Source organism: Thermobia domestica, chromosome 1 (genome assembly GCF_964235325.1).
Source record: "Thermobia domestica chromosome 1, izTheDome1.hap1.1, whole genome shotgun sequence".
NCBI lineage: Eukaryota > Metazoa > Arthropoda > Insecta > Zygentoma > Lepismatidae > Thermobia > Thermobia domestica.
This window is the reverse complement of record NC_137454.1, coordinates 260465280-260491267: the sequence shown is the minus strand read 5'-3', so window position 1 is coordinate 260491267 and position 25988 is coordinate 260465280. Positions and strand designations below refer to the sequence as shown.

The 25988-nt window shown below is 33.4% G+C and overlaps 1 protein-coding gene across 3 annotated transcripts in view; it reads left to right on the top strand.

Annotated features, from left to right (window-relative positions):
* Positions 1–25653, top strand: part of LOC145660730 (lipid storage droplets surface-binding protein 1-like) — a 190911-nt gene extending 165258 nt beyond the window's left edge. For 2 of the 3 annotated variants that reach the window (XM_081726140.1, XM_081726131.1), the window contains exons 5-8: positions 11188–11357; positions 13001–13273; positions 20129–20239; positions 25434–25653. In XM_081726140.1, coding sequence (XP_081582266.1) covers positions 11188–11357; positions 13001–13273; positions 20129–20239; positions 25434–25535 — 656 coding nt within the window. In that variant the 3' untranslated portion in view covers positions 25536–25653. The remainder of the gene's footprint in view (positions 1–11187; positions 11358–13000; positions 13274–20128; positions 20240–25433) is intronic. The other variant, XM_081726148.1, reaches the window with a different exon arrangement.
* The last annotated feature ends 335 nt before the right edge of the window (positions 25654–25988 follow it).

Below are 25988 nucleotides of genomic sequence, written 5' to 3'. Positions count from 1 at the left end.
CTTGTACACCTTGTCTCAAAAAGGTTGAGCGCATTCTTTATTGGTGTTTTGAGGCAAAAATTTTCTAAGTCCAGCTTCGGGTATCTTCGGGAAAAAGTAAGCCAGGTTCGAACCTCCAAGCCAGCCTTTGCAAAAGGGTAAAAGTTTGCAGATGTGTTTTTCTTCTTTTAAATATAATAAGACTTGTTACCAAGTGTTTAAAAAAGCAACATTGATTGAAATACTAAATGATACAATATTTCGAAACGTTTTTATTAATGTGAGCACATGCTTGTTTGTCATTTAGCTCTCTATACGTAATGGAACATTTAAATACGTTAAAGAATCTTTCCATATGTAAAAGAATGCTCAAAATTAAGAAATAGAACATAATTATCACCTGAGTACTAAAATAAAAGTCAAAGTAGAACAGAAACTGCGTTTGTAATAGATATGAATGTCATAATTATCATGAGATCCGTTATACATCGCTAGAAGCTAAGTTCTAGAAGTCCTTGTGTTAGCTCATTGGTAAGCTGTCGGATTTCAAATCATATGGTTGAGAGTTCAATTCTCGTCTGGGCCAATACTTTTTTTTTAAAATTATATTTTCCGCAATGCATGAAAAATTATATAAAATAATTACATTAAAATACATAAGTTGTTTATATATAACATAATAATTGCAGAACATAGTAAGTATTATGTTTAAAATATAACATCTGAGATAATTTTCACAGTAGGTCGGTATTATATATGAGAATGTTAAATACAAGTTAGGAAAATCGTTTAATAGCAATAAATAAGTTATGTAGTGTATTTATTTGCAGCTATTTGTCATACAGATTTAACTTCTCAATATTCTCATTACAGTATGTTATTTATATTCGTGAAATACAGTATATTCCTACGGATATAGAAAGTGTATAAACAGAGTATCCAAAGTCGTATCCTGCTTCAAGACACATAACTTTTCCCGATCCCCTTAACGTCACGGGAAGAAACACAAATTCTCTTTAGAACGGAATGTCGTTACTTAGTCTCATTCGAATACGTTGAATATGCTTTTGTGTATTCATCTCTCTCTCTCTCTCTCTCTCTCTCTCTCGCTTTGTTTATGTGTGTGTGTGTGTTGCGGAATATCCCAAGTTGAATACAACATTTGCAAAGTATATGAGCATCATTGTCATCGAATACCAGAAATTGAAAGTCGTGTTTCTTCTGGTTGGGTTTGCGTGTTCATATTAGTTCACTGGTAGAGTACGGACTTGCCACTGAAGAGGTCTTGAGTTCAAAGCCTACAGCTAATTATCATTCTTTTGTTAGTAGGATTGCACAGAAATCGGATACAAGGAGTGGTTTACTTCTAGAAATATTTTCAGAGGCGTTTAGGTAGCCCTGAAAAGGGCTTTTTTCGGGAGTTAAGGCGGGGACATTAATATTGTGTCCAAGACCCTTCTGAATTTATTACACGCCCCATTCTTCTGGGCATGGAATCTATTACATGGTTGACAAATCTATCTCCTTCCCCTACCTCCAGCCATGCTTCGGAAACAAGATGCCACAGGACATCCTGAGTTCTTGGTGGATCTGCCTCAGGCCAACTTTCCCTTAGAGTACGCTTCACTTCTGCACACATATTTTCCATGAGATTGAGGTCTGCTCCACGAGGCGGCCAGTCGATTAAATCAATCTCAGGGTGCCCTGCGAACCATTCATGAACCACACGGGAAGTATGTATTGGCGACTGGTATTGCTGGAACTGAATTACACCATCAGGCTGAAATACTCGTACAGATGGCACCATGATATTACTGATAATGTCTAAGTACTGAGCATTGTCCAGATGTCCTTCAATTCTATGAAGCTGTCCTGCTCCGCGACTGGAAATCCAACCCCAACATAAAATAGATACATGGCCACTGCGATTGCAAGCAGCCACATATCCATGGTCATATCGGGTGCCTCTCGGACGATACACAAAACGGCGTCCCTCCTTTGATGTTGTGAATATGGATTCATCTGAGAAAACTACGTTTTCCCAATTGAGACCCACATTCGCCTGTGCAAACGCGAGACGGTAAATTTTGTGGTCGTCTGAGAGTTTTTCCTTCACGGCAGCAACACGGCCACGTAACCCAGCATGACGAAGCCTTCGCAGAGCTGTATGCTTACTACCAGGAAAGAGAGAAGCTTCCCTTAGCTGTCCAGACGTCCTTAGTGGGTCTAACCGGGCTTCGTTTACTAATCTCGCATCTTGGGCTTCGGTTGACACATGCGGACGACCAGGAGATCGTAAATTACCAGTCTGACCTGTAGCACCATATTTCCGAATCCATCGCCTTCCTGTAGAGGCCGGGACACCTACTCGCCTGCTAGCTGCAGTTGCAGAATAACCTTCCAACTCCCATAAAGTAAATACTGCTGTACGTCTACCCATAGTTACAAATGTTCTGAGCTGTGAGAAGGAAGCAATAGGTAAAAGCTAGTACCTGGCGTGTGATTGGTTACTTGCACGACACGCCTATTGTGGGGAACAGCGTTGCCAGATCTAGCATAATGATGCTAGATCTAGCATAATTTGCATGTCTCTAGCATCTAGCATCTTGCTTTTAGCATCCTGCCCAAATCTAGCACAATTTCAGCAAGTTATCAAAAAGCCGTAAAACCTAGAGATGAGAAAGAAGTTGGTCGTGGGAAGACAAAGAACGGCAGAAATGTATCCTCTTCCATTGATTCATACACTCGGTAAACCATACAGGCAGTCTTATTTTCCGAAGTAAGTTCGGAACGGCTTTGGGCTTTTTTTTTGTGGCTCCACCCAGGGTTTTCTAATCCTTTAACGCCGAGGCATGGGCGGAGCTATGGGGGCCATTCTCCCCCCAACTTTTTGGCAACTTCACCATCTTTATTTCTGACTTCATGATCATATTTATTCCTGAAATGACAGCTCCGAGACCGACCAAAAATCTGCCCCCCCCCCCAGCAGACGATTCCCAACTCCGCTTATGCTGCGAAGTAATTTTCTTTCAAAATATGTAAACAAAAACTTTGCATTCATTTATACGATATATACGCCATTGAGTCTGACAACGACTGCAGTAATTTAGTTGAGTTAAAATTTTGGTGCGTGAAGTATTGAGTTCTATCCATGCATTCTTGCTCTCTGTGTATTTTAAGTTACGTTATCGTATCTCAACTTCCTTTTTTTAAAACTCCTGAATTAGTAATTATGAGGATCTAGCATAATTTGACCGAATCTAGCATAAGTTCGATCAGGTTTTGGAATAATTCCGAGCTGTGAGTCTGGCAACGCTGGTGGCGAACGACTTGATCAACGACTCGCGAAAGAAATCTGAAAATGGTGCGCCGTAATAATAATATTAAAAACAGTTTTTATAAAGAAATATTAATACATACGAAAAGCTGTTTAAAGAATGAATTGTTATACTGACTTTGCACGTATAAAAACATATACCATATACCAAACAGATTGAGCGATATGATGATAGCTGTTTTGAGACGAACACTTTCGAAGTCCAACTTCGGGTATCTTCGGAAAACAGTAAACTAAAGCTGCTGGTTCGAACCTCCAAAGCCAACCTTAGTAATCGGGAAAAGATGTACAGATATGTTTTTCCTTCTGTTAAATATAATAAGACATGTTGAAATGGTATTAAGTGTAGAAAAAAGTAACATTGATTGAAATACTTAATGATACAATATTTCGAGACTATGTATTCACACTCTCGTTTCGTCATTGTGATTTCCATACGGAAAAGAGCATTTACGTATGAGCTCAGTTATATTTCAGAAGCAGATTCCGAAAAGCGGTCATGTTAGCTCAGTGGTACACCACCGAGTGTTTAAATCTGAGTTCGATACCCGTTCAGGTGAGATTCTTTTATGATATTCTACTTTCCTCAATGCATGAAAATTATGTAAAATAGTTACATTACAATTCATCAGTTGTATATATATTTTCATACCATCAGTTGTATATATGAGTTGAATATATATATTCATATCATTTCACGACATAAGTAATTCTTATCTTTAAAATATAACATCTGAGGTATTCACAGAACGTCGGTGTGTTATGTGTGAATATTGAATACAAATTTAAAAAATCGTGTAATAGCAATAAATAAGTTATGTAATGTATTTATTTGCAGCTACTTTCATCGCAGATAACTTCTCAATATTCGCATTACAGCATTTAGGTCGAGCATATCGAAAATCGGATCGTGGTTCAAGACAAAAAAACTAGCTAGCCCCAAACTGTCACGTAAGAAATTCGCGAATCGCAAAAGTAAAGTGAAGAGATTGAGAGCGGTAATTCCTTAATCGCTCTCTCTCAACTCTCTCTTATCTGCATTTATACATATAAAAGTGTATGTATGTATGTTCCATCATAACTCATGTGTGCCTAGAGCAGGGTTTCTCAACCTGGGAGTCGCGGCCCCTAGGGGATCGCGAAGATAGGCGGAAGAGATAAATATAGTTAGAATCTAATACCAGAAATTATTTTTAAATATTATTTTTAATTTTGTTCTGATAGGCATACTTTTATTTTTTATACACACTGTAAAGAACAATAAAAAATAAGTCTACTGAACATTTTCAAAGGGTGTAGAATTCGTGTTACTATTCGGTTCAAAGTCTCTTGTCGTCGCGAATTCTGTCGAGAAATTTGAAGCTTAAAATATACAAAACGATAATCATGCCTGTTGTTCTGTATGGTTGCGAAACATGGTCACTTACTCTGAGGGAAGAACATAGACTGAAAGTATTTGAGAACAAGATCCTTAGACGAATATTCGGACCCAAGAGGAACGGGAATGGGGAATGGCGGAAACTTCATAACGAGGAACTACATAATTTATACGGTTACCCAACATTGTTAGAGTCGTCAAGTCTAGGAGGCTTAGGTGGGCAGGTCATGTAGCTAGAATGGAAGAAAGTAGAAACGCTTTCAAAGTCTTGACAGGAAGACCAAACGGAAAACGACCATTAGGAAGACCTAGGCGCAGATGGGAGTAGAATATTAAGATGGATCTCGCTGAGATAAGAATACAAATTAGAAACTGGATCCAATTGGCTAAGGATAGAAGTCAGTGTAGAGCTTTTGTGAACGCGGCATTGAACCTCCGGGTTCCATAGGCCATAGAGTTAGTTAGTTAGTAGAGTTGTTTAAAAATGAATTTAAATCAAAGAGGTATGATATAAAACTAATGAGAACTGTATATAGAAATACTAGAAAAATACACATGAAACAAAACCTGCACATTGAAATACAATTAAAATTAAAACCTAATGAGATACCTAAGCATGGTGCAATTTCACTAGTGCAGCAATGCCCGGTTCAATCTTCATGACGAACATTATCAAGCCATTTTCAACTGATAAGCGATTTCTTATCTTTGTTTTAATGTTTACCATAAAAAAACACACTTTCGCACAAGTACGATATAGCAAATGGAATTATTACTTTTAAAGCAGCAATCACCAGACCAGGATATTCTTCTCTCCTCATCAGGCAGAACTTGTCCAAGTCTTCGTTACAGAAAACCAGTTGCAAAGACTTGTCGCATGATCATTCTATTATTTGGTCAAGAAGTTGTGGGCTTAGATCGGATACGTTAATGGCCTCTTCAATGAAGGAGTTTAACATCCATCTTGAACCAGCACCTTCGTCGTTGGGAATATAGATATTACAGTTACTGTATCCACTGTCAGTGCCGGACGCCTAAAAAAGGGGCCACACATTTCGGAGGAAGTGTGTTACTCATGTTAGGAAAGTGCATGTGCACATGTGTAAAATAGAAGGAAAACGTAATAAAATGTGCTCAAAATTAAGGAAAGGTAGGGTTTATTTTGAAAATGTTATTGAGCTTCGTGCCAACCATGGTGGCGCTTCGTAGCTAGTCTGTCCACGTCACTCATATATACGGTGACATCGTACTATACTCTCGCCCCGGGCAGTGATTTTCCATGGCACTGTTCACTATAAACAAAAAAATGGATTCTACTATTATAGAAATAGGTATGTTAAAAATCCCACACAAGCTTATTATAAAACAAATTATAAAAGGGTCGCTGGCAAGAGCGTGTGATAAAAGGGGATCGTGATAGGAATTAGATTGAGAACCACTGGCCTAGAGTAATTTTAACCACATTTCTTATTTTCAAAAAGAGTGCTGTCGGGTTACCTATGGTGAATGGGAGGGGGATACATATAAAAGATTGCTAGAAAATGATCGATAGTAGATTCATAGTTTTCGGGGTCGCTTAGATAAATAGTGAGACTTTCAATTTCGCTTAACTCCGATTAAGCTCTCATTAGTAGGGATGGGCACGAACGACTTTTCTTTGAAACTCGACTCGACTCGAAACAGACATCTTTGAGGTCTACTCTTGGACTGGGCGCGAAAAATATCTTCCAACTCGACTCGGATTAGAGTCAAGTCGAACCAAAACGAGCCAAATCCTGTGTGTAGTCCTACCTAGACAATACATAGACAATAATTATTCTATCATCAATTATACTACTGTTACTACAAATAATAATAATAATAATAATAATAATAATAATAATAATAATAAAAATAATAATAATAATAATAAAAATAATAAAAATATTATTATTATTATTATTATTATTATTAGTATTATTATTATTAGTATTATTAGTATTATTATTATTAGTATTATTAGTATTATTAGTATTATTATTAGTATTAGTATTATTATTATTAGTATTAGTATTATTATTATTAGTATTAGTATTATTATTATTAGTATTAGTATTATTATTATTAGTATTAGTATTATTATTATTAGTATTAGTATTATTATTATTAGTATTAGTATTATTATTATTAGTATTAGTATTATTAGTATTAGTATTATTAGTATTATTATTATTAGTATTAGTATTATTAGTATTATTATTATTAGTATTAGTATTATTAGTATTATTATTATTAGTATTATTATTATTAGTATTATTATTATTAGTATTATTAGTATTAGTATTATTAGTATTATTATTATTAGTATTAGTATTATTATTATTATTAGTATTAGTATTATTATTATTAGTATTAGTATTATTATTATTAGTATTAGTATTATTATTATTAGTATTAGTATTATTATTATTAGTATTAGTATTAGTATTATTAGTATTAGTATTATTAGTATTAGTATTATTAGTATTAGTATTAGTATTATTAGTATTATTATTATTAGTATTAGTATTATTAGTATTATTATTATTAGTATTATTATTATTAGTATTATTATTATTATTATTATTATTAGTATTATTATTAGTATTATTATTATTATTATTATAACAACACCGTGTACAAACATGAACGATAGATGGTTAATAAAGAAATACTAAAAGCTAGTTGACTGCCGACGTCGGTAGTCATGAAGTCTACAAGGCAAGGACATCGTTCATTACCCTAAGCTGTAAGCGTCGGTGGAGTACAGATGGTCAACTATTAACCTCTCGCCAGAAATTGGTGGCCCCGCAGCGACGATCCGTGATGGCCCAAGTTCAATTTTGAAAACTTTACTACCAGCGGCAGAGACGCGATGAAACGCCAACGAACCACAAAAATTACTCCCCCAAAATATGTTAAAATGCCTATATGTGTGATTTGTTTATATTTAGGTGAATCAAAAAAACAGAAAACAAATACGCCGGGGTGGACGCGAACTATCAATATTACGATTACTAGGCACGTGTTCTTCTGACTTCCCCACGGAAACGATCATAAAAAGCTTGGTTGTTGAAGGATAAATCATTGACGTCTTAATTTAGCCAATCAGACAAACCCCTACATCTCGAGTTCTAGGAGGTGATACCGTGAACCGTTTCAGATTTATTGCTTTCTGGTGGAGTACTATCCATGCGCAAAATTTGAGCATAATAGCCAACATGCATCTTCGGTGCCTCTTATCTTTAGTACAATTTTAACCAGAGATGGTGTGGGTCAATGAAAATTTGATCCACGACCCACCATGACCCACTATCACCCACCACCCAAATGACCCATTGGCCCACTCTGACCCATCAACCATCGTGATCCACTCTGACCCACCACCAACTATGAACCACTCTGAACCATTGCGACCAACTCCGATCCACCAAAACCCATCGACATCAACTCTGACCGATGACCCACGTCCTCCTCTCCATTGACTAAAGAGATTACACTTGTAATAAAACAAGACTGTGAAATTATCACTTATCGGAGTTTGAATTTCTACCGTCATTGGCTCAAGCACCTCTTTGTTACAATACTGGTGGGTCTGACCTATACGATATATAATGGCAAAGTGTTTCTCATTTTCCGAATTAAAATGAATTTAAATTTATCATATGTAATTATTTCTTTGTTGCCTTACAGACACATTCAGTAGAAAATAGGGTGAAATTTAAAAGTCTCGAATCAAGGAAAAGTAGACCAACGTAAAAAAAAAAAAAAAAAAAAAAAATGAAAATGCCCATGTAATTACGTTTAGAATACAAATTTTATGGCCATTTTCTCTAACTTTATGGCTTGATTGCCTTATGCTCGGAACGCTCCATATATTAAACACCAGCTTCAGCAATTATAAATAGAAAGCAGTGGGTATAAAATTCAAAAAGAACTTTAGTTTGCATTACTCAATTTTTTTCTCAACTAATATCAATCGTTTTCGATTATTTTTACAAATCAACCCACTATTAATTTCCACTATATAGAAAAGGCACCCCCGTCCCCCCGCTCATAAAAGACAATTTTAAAAAATGCCAGGGCATATTCTCTTTATTTTTAATAAAGAGTTGTATGCTGAATTTCAGCTCTCAGTTGAACGGCTTGTGAGATACTAAATTTTTCGCAAAAATTCGGACTTCTACTCCCCCTAAGAATATGTATTATAATGAAAGTGACACGCGTATGATAACTTCCCAGTTGGGATTGGAGCCTGATTATATACCAAACGTCAATTCATTTGACTTTGCAATTTGACCGTGATGATTACGCAGACATAGTTACTTTCAATTTTTTATGATACATATCCTTATTTCATATGTTACAGATGATTCAAAAATATTTTTTCAAGCAGTTAGCTCCTCTAGAATCTCACAGGCTGCATCCCAAAATCAAACTCCTACTATCCTATGACAATCCAAAAGTGACTGAACTTTTTTTTATTAGGAACAAATGACAAAAGAAAAATGGAGATCTTGAAAGTAAAATGTAGAAAAGCTCGGTGCCGCCAATAACTACATATTTCTCCGCCCCTTCATTCCGAACTTAAAAATAAAACTTAATTCGAATATGGTTAATTACTGAATTTATTACAGTTAAATTCCACTCACTACATGCTATAGCTACAACTATGTAACAAAAAATAACAACTGTGAAACATGTTCTGAATTACTATTACATTTCTTACGCAATTATTAAACATATTAGAATAGTAAAAGAGGATTGTTCGTGAAATAGTATATTTGCTCATGATTTTTAACTTTTTCATACGGAAAAAATTAAAATATTATTCAAGTTTAAAATTTGCACTCTGCAAATATGTTGCCCTCTAGGCAATGGGACTAATGTGGACTAATGGGAAATGCTACACTGTTAGCGGCGCTGAAAACTTACGATTCGATTCTAATATCGGTTGATTTCGATATCTTTATGTCGCTACGTAACCACCCTGGGTGCTAATGGGAGCTTAATTGGACTTGAATTGAAAGTAGAGCTATTCACCTAAGCGACCACGAAACTATGGATTCGATACTAATATCGACCCGTTTCTAGCATTTTTGATATGTATCCCGACAGTACTCTTTTTCCAGACTGTAAGAAATATAGTTAAAATTGCTCTAGATATATTAGAATTATGTTGAAACACACACATAAATCCACTTTTATATTCTGTATAAATAGAGAGTGAGAGAGCGAGCGAGCGAGCGAGAGAGGGCGACTCAAGGCATCACCACTTCCACATTGCAAAAGCATATATCAGGAATTGAATTGAAAATCTATGTAAAGACTTTCTGCTGTGGCATGCTTAATAAGCACAATTCCAGTCTGCTCACGTGACCATTGGGGTTTATGAATTTTTTTGCGAGCGTTCCGACTTTGGATTCTCTGTTTATACCCTCTGTTTATGCATCGAATAACTTTTCAAGAACATAAATGACATTCTGTATTATGAATGTTGAGAATTACTCTCTATATGACAAATAGCTGCAAATAAATACACTACATAACTTATTTATTGCTATTAAACGATTTTCCTAACTTGTATTTAACATTCTCATATATAATACCGACCTACTGTGAAAATTATCTCAGATGTTATATTTTAAACATAATAATTACTGTTCTGCAATTATTATGTTATATATAAACAACTTATGTATTTTAATGTAATTATTTTATATAATTTTTCATGCATTGCGGAAAATGTAATTTTAAAAAAAGTATTGGCCCAGACGAGAATCGAACTCTCAACCATATGATTTGAAATCCGACAGCTTACCAATGAGCTAACACAAGGACTTCTAGAACTAAGCTTCTAGCAACGTATAACGGATCTCAAGATGATTATGACATTCATATCCATTACGAACGCAGTTTCTGTTCTACTTTGAGTTTTATTTTAGTACTCAGGCGATAATTATGTTCTATTTCTTAATTTTGAGCATTCTTTTACATATGGAAAGATTCTTTAACGTATTTAAATGTTCCATTACGTATAGAGAGCTAAATGACAAACAAGCATGTGCTCACATTAATAAAAACGTTTCGAAATATTGTATCATTTAGTATTTCAATCAATGTTGCTTTTTTAAACACTTGGTAACAAGTCTTATTATATTTAAAAGAAGAAAAACACATCTGCAAACTTTTTCCCTTTTGCAAAGGCTGGCTTGGAGGTTCGAACCTGGCTTACTTTTTCCCGAAGATACCCGAAGCTGGACTTTGAAAATTTTTGCCTCAAAACACCAATAAAGAATGCGCTCAACCTTTTTGAGACAAGGTGTACAATAATTACTTCAATTAAACGAACCTGTTTTACTACCAATCTCAGTAGACTTAATATACTTCAAAATTACTTCACGTAAATGTACTCTTGCATAAAGTAAAATATTAATGGTGATTTAAAATGTTTATTCTATAAAACTTCCCTTAGGTCCAGTCTATGAAGAGACAGACAACAAGGCTTTGCAAACTATTCATAAAATAGATTGCATTTCGAGAAAACTGCAGAGACGATTGACACGAGTAACCTTGTCTCAAATTAAACTTCTGCGGCAGCAAAGTTCAGAAGCGTTAAGAACTGTCGCTCATACATTGGACGTGGTAAGTTGAATTTAGTTACGTTAATGCAACTACTTCAATATGGACAATTCATCTTGAAACGTCCTTTTAACTCTTGAACCAATACATAGAAAACTGAGATTTCATACCATGGAAATATCGACAGGGAACACTGGTTTTTCTACAGCACCATCAGATTGTTCTGCAAAGTAATTTTTCCAATAGTATTAAATTAGATTACTCATTTCAAATATAAATGTTAAACTAGAACATACAACACCACACTTAGTGGTCATAGAGACGTTATACTATCACCAACTTCGAAAAGGAACACAACTTTGGAGGCTTCTAAAAGTTGGACGGATAGAACAATTCACATGCAAAGTACCTTAGTGTTATACTACGATCATTTCGAATAAATAGAAACTGTTACAATGAATTGAAACTTTTTCTCAAAGGCCTTTATTTCGAAAAAGTTCTTACATAAGAAGTATCACATCTACTCACGTAGGTAGTTTTCCATAGATGTAAAAAGCATAATATTTTTTTGGTGGTTGTAATTAAGTTCCCTGAATTACACAATCTTAGGTAGTGTTGAAAACTTGACCAGTATTTACCATTACCATATCTGATCAAATTGCTGAAAATTGAATTCTGGTCTTTTAATCTATTGAGAGGTGGTGAATGTGGTACTTATCTAAGACGTTTTATTCGAAATAAATCATATCATATGGCCATAGTATTCGACCATAAGATACTTTGAATGTGCATTGCTCCATTCGTATCATTTGCGTTATTACTGTTGTAGAAACCTCCAAAATTTGGTTGCTTTTCGATGTTTGTAACACTGTCGCATTCGTAGTTTGTAGCACTGAATATGTATAAAGTTTTCGTTTAAAATGTAATTCAAATATGTAATAACCTGACAGTGCTATTTGAAAAAACTAACTTGATTGACTTGAAAACTACTAATCTGATATTAGTGTGCCTACTCGATATTTTCACGGTACAAAACTTATTAGAAAGGGTGTATCAAAAGAAATTGTCCACCTTGCATAAAAATTGCAAAAGTGGAACAAAATTGACACAATGGTTAAGCTGCAGTTTTTGGAAACCGTTCACTTTTGTCAAAATAATAGTAATTAAATTTATTTTCTAGAATTTACGCAAATTTATATCTTCAGATCACCAAAGAATAAATTATTTCAATGCTTCAGCAAAAATGTATATGTAATGTTACTACATGGCATGTATTGACTAAAATAGTAATCAGTAATTTCTGTAAAACTGATTTTGGATTTTTTTTGGTACAGAGAATTTATGGTTATGGTTATTTCTTACGTGCAAAAGTGCTAAGTTGGTTATAATACAATAAAGGAAAATTATTGGTGCTAGTCTACGAAGGGCTATGGCCAACCAGATAGCACAACGTAAAATTGGGCGCAGCACTCCCACATAATTTCATTGAATTTTTTAAAAATCTGTTCCACTAATAATTCTGCTAATAATTTTAAGAACAATGAATTTTTAATTTAAGTTACTCATATTAGTGTAAATCGAAGTTGACTATTGTAAAGAGTGGCCTATGCCTAGAGAGTAATTTGTGTATTTTCTGAAGAACGTTTGGCCAATTCTTTTTATATTGAAGTATCAGTTGGTAAGTTTGAAATGTGTTTTACTTCTAGCTTCAGCTATCAAAGTTGAACGTTGATCCAAAAACTCTGATGGAAAAAATTAATGCTCTGTGGGAAGAATTAAGCAGAGATGAACCAGTGCACGACCCAGCACCAAGTACTTTGGAAGAAAGGAGCCTATTATTGGCTAAAGAACTTGCACGGAGACTTGTTCATTTTGTCAACAATACACGTTCAAACTTCGAAACTCTTCCAAGTATTCTTAAGACTCAACTGGATGCTACTACAAAACTTGCAACTAATGTGATGACCACACTTGTTAAGGTAGGTTTCTGAATTGGTTCTAATTCAAATATCTAATAGTTACAACAAATTTAGTCTGTAATCATCAAATATACAAATATTTAATGCTGACAATGCAAACCCGGGGATTTTTACACCCCCTAACATTCCTCGAATTTCGATGGACACTTTCAAAGAAATTCGCTCCGCATACCCCTAACACCCCTGATTTGAGATACTCATTAGCATGCTCTGAAAATTTAAGCTTCCTTACTTCTTCGAAAGACTACAAATTCGTAGGAACTATAGGTTTAAGAAAGGACCTGTTTTGAGATATATTTGGGTAAAACATTCTTTCACAACAGGAAAGTTTTAATTTATATTACTACTTTAGTCTCTATTCCTAGCATCTATTACGGGTTGTTCTTGCTTTTTCTATTAATCATAGATTCCTTTTTTCTTCCAATTTTTAAAAGCTTTAATAAGGACTCTCAACTTAATCCTCTAAATTTCGTTCTCCTAAATTTATTACAAAGAAAATGTTTGAGCGTTGCAAGTTTGAGCATCATATGATTTTCTGAATATTTAAAATTTTTTTTTCTATATAATAAATATCATCACAATTAAGGAGAACGATATTAGTCTTAAGGATTGTTAATTTAAAAGATGTAGAGAAAGATAAATCATGAGAAACTCTTAAGGAAAGTGATTCAAACAAAATATACTGGTAAGAGGATACTAGTGCATTTAGATGGAATGCATAAAACCTTATTACAGAGATCTAATGAATATACAGAAAAAGTGTTAAAGAAAAAGTAAAAAGATTTTTGATATATCAGGATTTGAAAGACCTTAGTAACTGATATATGATGCATCAGATGATACTTTTTTGAAAATCAGTTTTAAAACTCTCGAAGGAGAAAGTGAGCTCTTAGTATGAAACCTCAAAAGAACTTTATTACAAATAGTTTCAATGTTATTGTGAAAGACTTAAGATAAAACACAATTGGTATTTGAAATCAATGGAGGTTTGTTCGCATTAATCTGACTAATGGTCTGTTTTAAAAACAGAACTAAGGTAATAGATTCCACTATTAATATACTCACTTGTAATTAATATGCAAAATTTAATGTTCTTATGGTTATAAAAACCATAAAATTGTGAAATATTCATATTTCTAATTTTAACGTTTGACCTGAAAATCTAATTCAAAATTTACACAGATTGATAATGCTGGAAAATTTGGTGTAGTTTCCGTACAAAATATTGATGCAACTTTACAATTCACTTTAAAAATGGTTTGAAGAAGTGTCCTCGTATCACCATATATTATCTACCAGGGGAGACCAGTGACTAGGATCCTCACAAATGGTGACTTACACGTATCATTGGGTCTGTTAGGAGATGCAGTCTCAACGTGTTCGTGGTATTTCAGCACAAGTCCCGCATTATGTAGAAGAGTCTACCAGGGGAGCCATCCTCTCCTAAATGGCCGTGTCTTGAAAGATAGTCTACATCAGCCATTGGATCTGGTAATACGGTGTACCTCGACCGTAGTTAGTCCCGTACTACATTGACGATCCTATCGGGAGAGGGATGTTAGTTTATTGCCTGGAGGCAGGGGTGTAGCCAGCAGGTTTGTGTAGGGGGGGCCCGTCGTTTTTGAGGGGGGGCCAGCTACAATGTACAAAGCCAAAAAAAAGTGTTGCTGCTAGTGTTTTTGAGGCCTGAAAGAAAGGAAAATTTTGGTTTTCTTCTGGAAAACTAAAAACACTATTTTAGATTATTATTATTATTATTATTATTATTATTATTATTATTATTATTATTATTATTATTATTATTATTATTATTATTATTATTATTATTATTATTATTATTATTATTGTTTTTATTGTTTTTATTATTATTATTATTATTATTATTATTTTTGTTTTTATTATTATTATTATTATTATTATTATTTTTGTTTTTATTATTATTATTATTATTATTATTATTTTTGTTTTTATTATTATTATTATTATTATTATTATTTTTGTTTTTATTATTATTATTATTATTATTATTATTATTTTTGTTTTTATTATTATTATTATTATTATTATTATTATTTTTGTTTTTATTATTATTATTATTATTATTATTATTATTTTTGTTTTTATTATTATTATTATTATTATTATTATTATTTTTGTTTTTATTATTATTATTATTATTATTATTATTATTATTTTTGTTTTTATTATTATTATTATTATTATTATTATTATTTTTGTTTTTATTATTATTATTATTATTATTATTATTATTTTTGTTTTTATTATTATTATTATTATTATTATTATTATTATTATTTTTGTTTTTATTATTATTATTATTATTATTATTATTATTATTATTTTTGTTTTTATTATTATTATTATTATTATTATTATTATTATTATTATTATTTTTGTTTTTATTATTATTATTATTATTATTATTATTATTTTTGTTTTTATTATTATTATTTTTGTTTTTATTATTATTATTTTTGTTTTTATTATTATTATTTTTGTTTTTATTATTATTATTATTTTTGTTTTTATTATTATTATTATTTTTGTTTTTATTATTATTATTATTTTTGTTTTTATTATTATTATTATTTTTGTTTTTATTATTATTATTATTTTTGTTTTTATTATTATTATTATTTTTGTTTTTATTATTATTATTATTTTTGTTTTTATTATTATTATTATTTTTGTTTTTATTATTATTATTATTTTTGTTTTTATTATTATTATTATTATTATTATTATTTTTGTTTTTATTATTATTATTATTATTATTATTATTTTTGTTTTTATTATTATTATTATTATTATTATTTTTGTTTTTATTATTATTATTATTATTATTTGTTTTTATTATTATTATTTTTGTTTTTATTATTATTATTTTTGTTTTTATTATTATTATTATTATTATTATTTTTGTTTTTATTATTATTATTATTATTATTATTTTTGTTTTTATTATGCTTAATCAAGAACTACTGCCCGGGACCAAACGCTATACTTTTGTGCATAACTATAAAGGTAACCAAGAAAGTTCTGTCCCTTTTCGTGGAAGTCTGAGGGTTTGGACCTCACACCGTGAGTTGAATGCGAGTGGAGATAAGGCGAACGTCAGTTATTGGTGTGGGTATATCCAACATACTACCTGGTTGTGGCAATTCAGACACACCGTGAACTTGCGTAAAGACAGAGGGAACATGGAACATCCACAGAGCGTCATAAGAGCATGTATGCTGAACAAGTTCAAATGGAGGTCAAACGCCGCTGTAGCGGGACAGAAGATATGCCAGGCCTTTGGTGAGGGTGTCGTGACGACGCGAACATTGCAGCGATGGTTTAACAAGTTTAAGGACGATGACGAAACACCCGAAAACATCACGTGCCGGAAGACCAACACATGTACAAAGAGGAACTGGGACTACAATTCAGTGTGTGGAGAAACAATTCGGCAGCACATCCATCAACTTGTGAAGCACTACAAGTTGGGTCAATGGGTCTCACATATTTTGACTCCGGACCAGAAGTAAACGCGGCAGTCGCCTGTGTTTATTTACTGTTTCGGAGCCATTTCTGGACAAGGTGTTGACATGTGATAAAAAGTGTCCTATACGAAGCTCCACGGCGCCGTCATCATTGGTTAGCATCCCATGAACCGATTTCAAAACAGCCGAAACCAGCACTGTACCACAATAAGGTCCTTCCGTGTGTTTGGTGCATCGTGCATCGGGAACTGCTACCAGCTGGTCAGAGTATCAATGTAACTGTGTAGTGTTAGCAGTTGAGCTGTGCTCAACAAAAACTCAAAACTCTGGAGCCATCACTTCAGAATTGCAAATGGGTCCTCGTTTACGGGACAACGCTAAGTCCCACGTGGTTAAGATGACTCAGGACACCATTTTCCGCCTTGGATGGGAAACAATATTGCAACCACTATATTCCCCGGGTATTGCACCGTCCGATTATCACCTGTTCCATTCTTTGAATAATCACCTTAGAGGACGCCAGTTCAAATCCCTAGTAAAAGTCCAAAATGCACCTGATACTTTCTTCGTTTCACGGCCCACCAAGTTCTACCGCGATGGATTCCATGGCCTTCCAGAACGTTTTCAGAAGGTCGTCGATGCTTATGGGCACTATTTTTGATCTTCCAGGTTAGGTGATATATCAATGTTCGAAGGTGGTGGGTGAAAAAGCAACAAAACTTTTCTTGGTTGCCTTTATACTTAAATTTAAGACCTTGTATACAGAACCTATCTACACAAGATTGATTTTCTTTGAAATTTCACTTAATTTCTTTACGATTTCCTGGCAAAAATATTTATTATTCGTGACTTAAAAAAAAAAAAAAAAAAAACAATTATTTTATTATACTGAGTAGAAATAAAAAAAAAGAGAGCGAATGAAATCCAAATTGAATAAAGACATTGTTTCTAACCAAATTTTCCATCCTGTATGTCTTTTAAAACACTTGTTAAAGCATATAAAAATATACTTGTTAAAGCATATAAATCGCAGTAAATTGTGTAATCTGCTGTCACAAAAAAAAGTATCCTATTTTTCGATCGGTATAAGGAAGAGATACTATACTATTTTTCAATCGGTATGGAAAAACACAATATTTCTCCTTACTATTTTACCATAAATTATTAATTGTCAATAAAATTTGTTACTTAAATTTGTTTTTAAATGAATGAAGCGAGATAATTTTACTATGATGTTTTAAAAGCTGGTCATTTGGGGGGGCCCGGCCCCGATGGGCCCCCCCTTGGCTACACCCCTGCCTGGAGGGGAACCAAACGATGACTGCGGAAACGTGCCGATCCAAGATGAGTTTCTGATCCTAATAAAAGGACGAAGCTCTACAGAATAAGGGACTGGGGTCACCCAAATGGTGACTTAACACGTACCATTGGGTCCGGGACGAGATATGTATCTTGACATGTATGCGGTACCCCTACGTGGAAGGCGGGGATGTTGAACGATAGAGGTAGGCAGGGTCGGAAATGAACACGCGAACTCTGCATGTCTGGAGCTTCCGGGATTCGGTTGGACTCCGTCGGACAATGACCAAACTGTGGAACTAATTTCAGCCTATGCAATCCTAGGAACCTGGGTTAACTAAGTGGGTGGGAAGTGAGTTTGCCTCACAACGCTCGGGCACCATGCCTGCAGCGCATCGGAAGCCTTGACAAGCTAGCAAGGCCACCTTCACCATTAGGCAACTGGTAAGCACTCCAGACTTTGGTCTTGTAACGTAATGGGCGTATCCCACTTTCTTAGAGAATAGGGATTACACCACAGTTGCGAATCAAGATTCAGGGACACTTTGAAAGTATACTACGTGCACGTGGACCAATCGTTTACTATTTTAGTACGGGCCGAATGCATCGAGTGGAGCAGTCCAAAACAGGTGAAATGTCCACAGCTCGTCACAAGTGGATCACTACATTCTAATATTATCTATCTGTTCTGTCCAAGCTGGCTGTAGTTACTTCATACTTAGTGCCTTCTTTTCCACTGCAGACATTCTTGCAGTGTCAAAAGCTCATCCCCAAAAAGCTACTTAACTTCTACTAAAAAATGTTTTGTGGTTGCAATTAATTTTTTAAAATTATTGGCTTTTTTTCATTCGAAAAGTAAATCCTTTCGACTGTAGGAAACTTATATATAATGGACATCCTTTTATATAATTGACATGTTTGAAATATGTGCTTTGAAAAGACAACATATTGTGCATATTGTGCTGTTCTAAAGTCAGTTAGGACACAAATTAAGTAACTTGATTCTTTAGTTGCTGTACTTTTAATTCGATTAAAACAACCAGTTTTAGGTTTTCAATGATATTTTTTATATACTTTATTTGTAATCAGTTGTTAATTTTATTTGATCTTCAAAATTTATTTGAATGTTGCAGTCTTATTCATAAGGTGAAAGTCATCCAACATTTAAAATAGAAATAATAAAATGTTCCGGGATTAAAGTTGATAAACTTTAGTTCGGAAATAGATTGAGACTAGCATAAACACATTTTCAGTACAATTTTTGAAAATTCATAACTTTATTCAAATATCAGTTGGAATTTTCATTATAGGTTTCTCTTGTATATTCTATAAAATCAGCTTTTTATTTTATGTAACACCATAGATATATTTCAATCTTTGGAAAATCACAATTTTTAATTAAATTATAATTGTAACATTAATCGATATTGTTACTCTAGTTATACTGAGTACAGTACCACATGTACTTACAATAAAAAAAAAAAAGAGATTTTACTCAATTATGAACTTCAACTTTTAAAAGTGGAATTTGTTTTCAATACAAAAGGTTAGGGAATAGTTTTCACCTTTTTTAAGCTTCTATGCTAAGAGAAAATTAGAGAAAATGAAGAAAATTTTGTTGCACTGTTTTCGAATCATCCAATCCTAAAAGTTAACATTTAACGTTCGCAGTAATTATTTAGCATGTGCTGCTCAACATAAGTGGCCGCCATTTACAAACTGGATGGGATTAAAATTTTAAAAACAATTTTTGCTGCCATTGTATATTGTAATAGTAAATTTTAAATTAAAAATGGTCATGCAACCCTCATTGGATTACTTCATATGGAGTGACCAAATGCAGTTATTTTTGTATAAACTTAAATTCGTTGTTTAGGAACTTTTTTCTGTTGGCTTTGGATGACAGGATGTGAATACAAACATAAATTCTACAAATATAAGAATATAATTACTTTTTGTCGGTTTTTTTTTTTTTTGAAACTTCAGAATATTGTGACTTTCTAAAAATCTGAGCAAGTGATTAAAATAAAAATTTCGATAATTTTTACAGACTGCACATTTGGAATCGGTAACAGATGCTCTTATTGCTCAAACCAAAGAACAGCTCACGAGACTCCAGAAAACTTTGAAAGAAATTAACAACTTCGCAGTACATGTCTTGGTGAGTAGTTACTCTAGAATTCAAAAATAACCACACACACCAAACATAAATATGCATCTATCAGTGATTTCATAGGGTAGCCCGGGGAATTTCCCTCTCGGATTAAAGAAATTCCCTCAGGGACCATATATTCTCTGTGTAGATTCTCAGTATATTCGTAATACTTTTTCACCCTCAAGTGTATTGAAATTTCACCTGAATAAAATTTTCTGAAATCACTGCCACACAAATTTGAAAGCTATAACTGTCACAACCTAAACTCTAAAATTGTATAATGAAGAGAGAGGTTTAAAAATTTGCATATCGATTGCGCATTGTATAAATTTATTACATATAGTCTACACTTTGGTTTATGGGTAGTCGTAAGAATTCTACCATTATTGCATGTTTGCTGTGCGAATTAAGGTCACGTGATTGTTTCCCGTCAGTCTTTGTCTCGATAGGATTATCCTTTTTTTTTTCCACTAAGCTTTCATATACCAGGGCTGTTGGAAAAGTTTCTGCAAACTAGTACAGTTGCTCTAGTATTCCACTATGAAAACTCGAAGGAATAGAAGTTTATCCTTGATTAAACTTTTTTTTTTCACGGTAGTTTGTAGTTGTTTCGTAGAGAAATAGAAATTACTTTTAAGCCTTTCGAACAATGCTTTGATTTCAAATGTAGTTTAACACCGAATCAATGCATCGAGCGACTTCATTTGGCTTGCAGAAATGAAGCACGATCAAATAGAACTACCAGGGTGGGTCAAAAGTGAATTTTCAAATGTCCAATTCTGATAGTGTGGGAACGTTGTATATTCACATGCCAACAAACTAGAAAATATTAAGAAAACAACTATACTTTACTATATGCTCAATTTGCGTAAAGAGCCTAGTTTAAAAAGGCCAAAAACTGAAATTTCTTAACGTTCAAATTTTAAGAATTAAGTTTTGTAACTTCTTGTAGTATGAAATTACATAATATTATATACAACGCCAAAAATATTTTAAAATGATGGATGGTATATTTTAGTTTGCGTATATGGCCTAAACTTAGTGAATTTCAGTGAAAATTTGATTCTTTTCTTAGTTTGGTAACACTTACTTTTGTATTAAATTATATACAAAACTATTTAGCTATTTTTTCCCCTAGAATGATTCTATATATTGAAATTTGAAATCACTAGTTTGCCCATTTCATAATTATTCTTGCTAAAACTACCTTTTCAGCGGCCTTGGTAATAATAAATTTTTACACATCTTTCCACTGTTTGGGTATGACGGGAAATTTTTAAATTCAAACTGTTTTATTTTTCATATATGGTAGAAAGCGTAACAGAAAATATTTTATCATTGGAGGGGATAATAGCTTAAATTTTGTCCAAGCAACCAGCTCAATCTAGTCCTTGGCATCATGTGTTGAAGTATGTTTCAGGATTTTCTGTTTATTCCTCTTTCAGTATCCTACTGTAACCCAACTCGTATTTAATGCCTCTCAACCACTATTATTGCGAATCACATGTTCTTAGGGTGGGAAAGTTTCTTTTAATCTCTGGATCTAGGATTTCTTAGTGATTTTCGGCATATGCCTCGTTATTTTGCAAGATCTTAACTTGCTTTCTACCGTATTATACTGAGTGGTAGTTTAAACCCTCAAGCTGGTATATACATCTCTATTCCTCTACCCTACTGGCAGTAAAATTTAGTAATGGAAAAATATTTTTCCTTTATTAGCATGCGAATACGCAATTTTTTGGACTATTCGAATTCTATATTCAAAAATCAGCTTTATTTACCCACCCTACTACGTACAATTAGCTTTCCGAATTCCAGCGTGGTCGTACATTTGTTCTGAATTACATGAAGGATCGTCCATCAATGTGACGTTGCCAGTAATGTTAATACTGTGCATGAAAGAATCTCATGACATCGTGATTTAGCATCCTTGAACCGACATGAAAGCAATAAATTAGGTTTTGCATGGGCACCTGAGCGTACGTAAACTTTCAAGCTATTGACTAATGCAACTTGACCAAAGCACAAACAAGCTCGTGTCAGTTGTGCAAAGAAATGCTAAAAATTCAAGAGGCAAATCAAATTTGGTATAACACAAAAAGCTACAGGAAAGAAACTTGAATCTTTTTATATGAACCCGAAACTAAACAGCAATCCACTATTTGGGTGTTTCATAGTGAGAAACCAACAAAAGTTGTTTTACCGAAGTGTGCTGCCATTATGATTTTCTTCGGTTATACCGAACATGTGGCAATCAGTTTTCGATCTGAGGACTGTAAATGCTAAGTGGTATAAAACAACTTGCAAGAGTTCATCAATGAATTTCATAGGACACTTAAATCATTTCATCATTAACCACAGTAACAAGTTTTCACTCGGTAAGTAAAAATGTCGAATTAGTGACTCATTGCCCGTACTCACCTAATTTATCACCTATACTTCGATCAAAGAAACAAATTGACATTTGGAAAAACACAGGTTTTGTTGCCACGCCGTTTATTACTCTCAGGCATTAAGTTTGATATCTTCACTTCGATTAACACACACTACTGAATATGAAAGGTGTTAACATTGTAATGTTGTTCCTTTTTACAGAACTACTCTGCTTGTAACGAATACTACGTTGATTGGCTTCTTTTCCTGTAATCTTGGTAACCCCGTGATGTAGCTTCTCTTCTCAATACGAATTTTCATGTTCTTTCGGAATCCAACGTGCAAAAGTATTCTAATTTTGATCAGATAATAACTTTTGTTGCCATAAATAAAAAGTATTTGTAGTAGAGCTCTGTCGCCCAAAGCAGGTGTTTACGCATTATGAACAGCAATTTTCGAGGTATCAGCCTCAATAGAAAGTGCTTCCAAAATTGGCTTTAGAGTATGCAAAAGTGTATAGACCTTAAATTCTAAAAATTGCTTTATTGACTTTCGAAGTTCTTTTCATATTGATTGCGGAAACTTTTCCAGTAGTTTCGTAGTGTCATGATGAGCTTTCTTTGTCTAATATTCTTAGTCTCCAATTTTCCAACACTAAATATGCTCTATTCAACTATTTCTGCATACACTTCCTGGTAACTTTTCATTGCTTCTCATATTTTTCTTAGTGTACAATCTGCAAGAGACGTCTGATGGTAAAATTATTTGAAAGCTGCTAATAAAACTTACAAGCACTTCGAATTATATGTTAATATTCATAGCACTTTAAATGTTTATTTCTAGTATTTCTAACGTGACTACCCTCACGTAAATTAAAAAAAAAAAAAAAAAAAAAAAACTAAAATATCTTCTATACAACTTACATTCTGTACGACTTGAGACAAACTACCCAGTATGTAATGTTTTAAGATTTTTCCATTGATCTATTCCAAATGCAAAGATTTTTTTACTCACACATATTAAATATCTTGAACAACTAAATACGTTTTAAGATCTTACATAAAGTCATTGTGAGAATGACATTCCTGTACTGAGACCTCGTTCAGGATGACAGAATTGCATAACACATTTCCGTAAATCATAAGTCTTAATCAATTGTTTCCCTAGGTATTAGTCTGTTTAAGAATATGGGGGTTTCTGCCTTAACACTAGAACCTAAACTACCTCAAATGATATGGTCAGCTGTGGTGAAGGTTCAAGAGCTGAGATGTATCGAAAATGATTTGCTGATAGGCTTGATGGGCGTATGGCGCATTACACAATCCAACTTGGGAGCCTCTGTTCGATATCAAATTTTCAAAATTCATTAAGGTTAGAAAACTAATATTGACACTCATTGAAGTCAAGCCCGGTTCCTTAATATATAGGGCCCTCAGACGTGCTGGTTTATCCGGGAGTCTCGGACCTACATAATGTTCCCCCCAAAATGTTTCGAAACTCCAAATGTCTTCTTTCAAAACAATTTTAAATATTTCAAATTCCGCTTTTGGTGAGCATGAATTTGACATTTCAGCAAGAAGCAAGTGCAGAACTATGAATTTACTGTAAGAAATGTGGTGGTAGTAGTAGTAGTAGTAGTAGTAGTAGTAGTAGTAGTAGTAGTAGTAGTACGGATATCCCATAGTAACTCACTTTCAGTTTTCATTGTCAATCTATTCTTTCAAATTTAATCTAAAGAATATTTCGACGGAGAAATCACCATTTGTTTAAAAGTTAGTTTCATGGCTTTGAGGTCAAGGGTATAAAACTACTTACAGGACTTATTGTGCTGCTGCAAGTTTCTAGTAAAATCTAATTTATTTACCGTGACTCTCAAGACTAGAGGGAATGAACTCTCCAAACTCAAATAAGTTCTTCAACCTTGAAGTGCTCCTGTGCAGGATGCGAAATCATGTCAGAGGAGCTTCCTGTTGCAAGATTTTAAAATTCCTCAGATCATTTGTGAGGAGGGAAAGAAATAATGAGCTTTTTGAAAGTAATATCTTACATTAACACCTTGCTTTTATTCATTGATAGATTAGAGGCATATTTTGTATAAATATGGAAGCAAGATTAGTAACGAAATTGTTAGAAGTCTGCTGATTGTGTAATCTCAGAACATATTCCTCTTGGGTCTGTAGCAAACTTTCATGAGATCATTTGGCCAGTTGTTCCAGGTCATTTCCAGAGAAACTATATACAGCGTTACCAGAGGGCTCCCTGGCTGCAGTTATGATCCACAGAAGATATTTGCACCTTCTTCGGTGTATTCGAATGAAATGTGTGCTAAATTGTTTCTTTAGGATAAGGGGAATTTTTGTACGGTCTAGCGTAGTGAGGCAGCTGGAGGACTCGAGATTTTTGCTGTGTAGATCTGTCTACTTTCCAATTCTAGTAGAACCAATACGTTCCGTTGGCTCAGTGGGCCATTTGACACGTTGCTACTTAAGAGTTTTATGGTCCCATATTTTGTCCTACATAAGTAATACCCGTGAACTAATAAGTCAATGTAAGTATATTTTATTAATGTTGACGTCAAGGTAAGAAGTTTTTTGGACATGTAGATTGAAGTTCTAAGTTGACACTCCCCTCTCTCTCAAACGAAAGTTTGGAAAATTAAAACTAATTGCACTAATTTCTAGTTTAAGTTTGCCTTAGTGGCGCTGCACATGCTATTAAAATATATAGAACACATTATGACCGTTCAATCGCTTACTTTGAGATTGTATTGCTGAATTAAATTTCTTTAAAAGGGAAGATCTGTGTATTTATATTTTTATTTTTCTAGGAACAAGTTTTTAATCGAAAACAGGAGCCAGCAAAAATTGAGGAAACGCCTGTGAGTGAAAATTCTACAAGTGACACTGGGAACCTAAATGCTGTTGACTAGGCACATCTTACATTTGCTGTTTTTTGTATTTTTATATTCTGTAAAATAGTGATCCTTCATGTGAGTGATAGGGCGAAACTTTAAAGTAGTGTTTTTGTGTGTGTATTACAAGAATATAGATTAAGGGCTTTATTACACATTTCCGTAGATTCCAAAGATTTGCTTTAATAATTACAAATGCTATTAAATTTTTTGAAATTTATTAGAAATACTAACACACATCCTTCATAAAATGTGAATAAGCTTCCAGATGCATGTTGGATTTAAACTAAGTAAGCGTAAGAAATTGCTCCTATTACGTAAAAAATATTGTTTTGAAAATTTATTTATCTTTTGCATGTTACTTTCGTTGTGAAGCAGTGTAATCCTTGTATTCAATGTATATTTTATAATTTAAAAAATTGTATATTTGTTAGAGCTTTAAAGTAATCAAAGTTCACTGGGTACAATTTA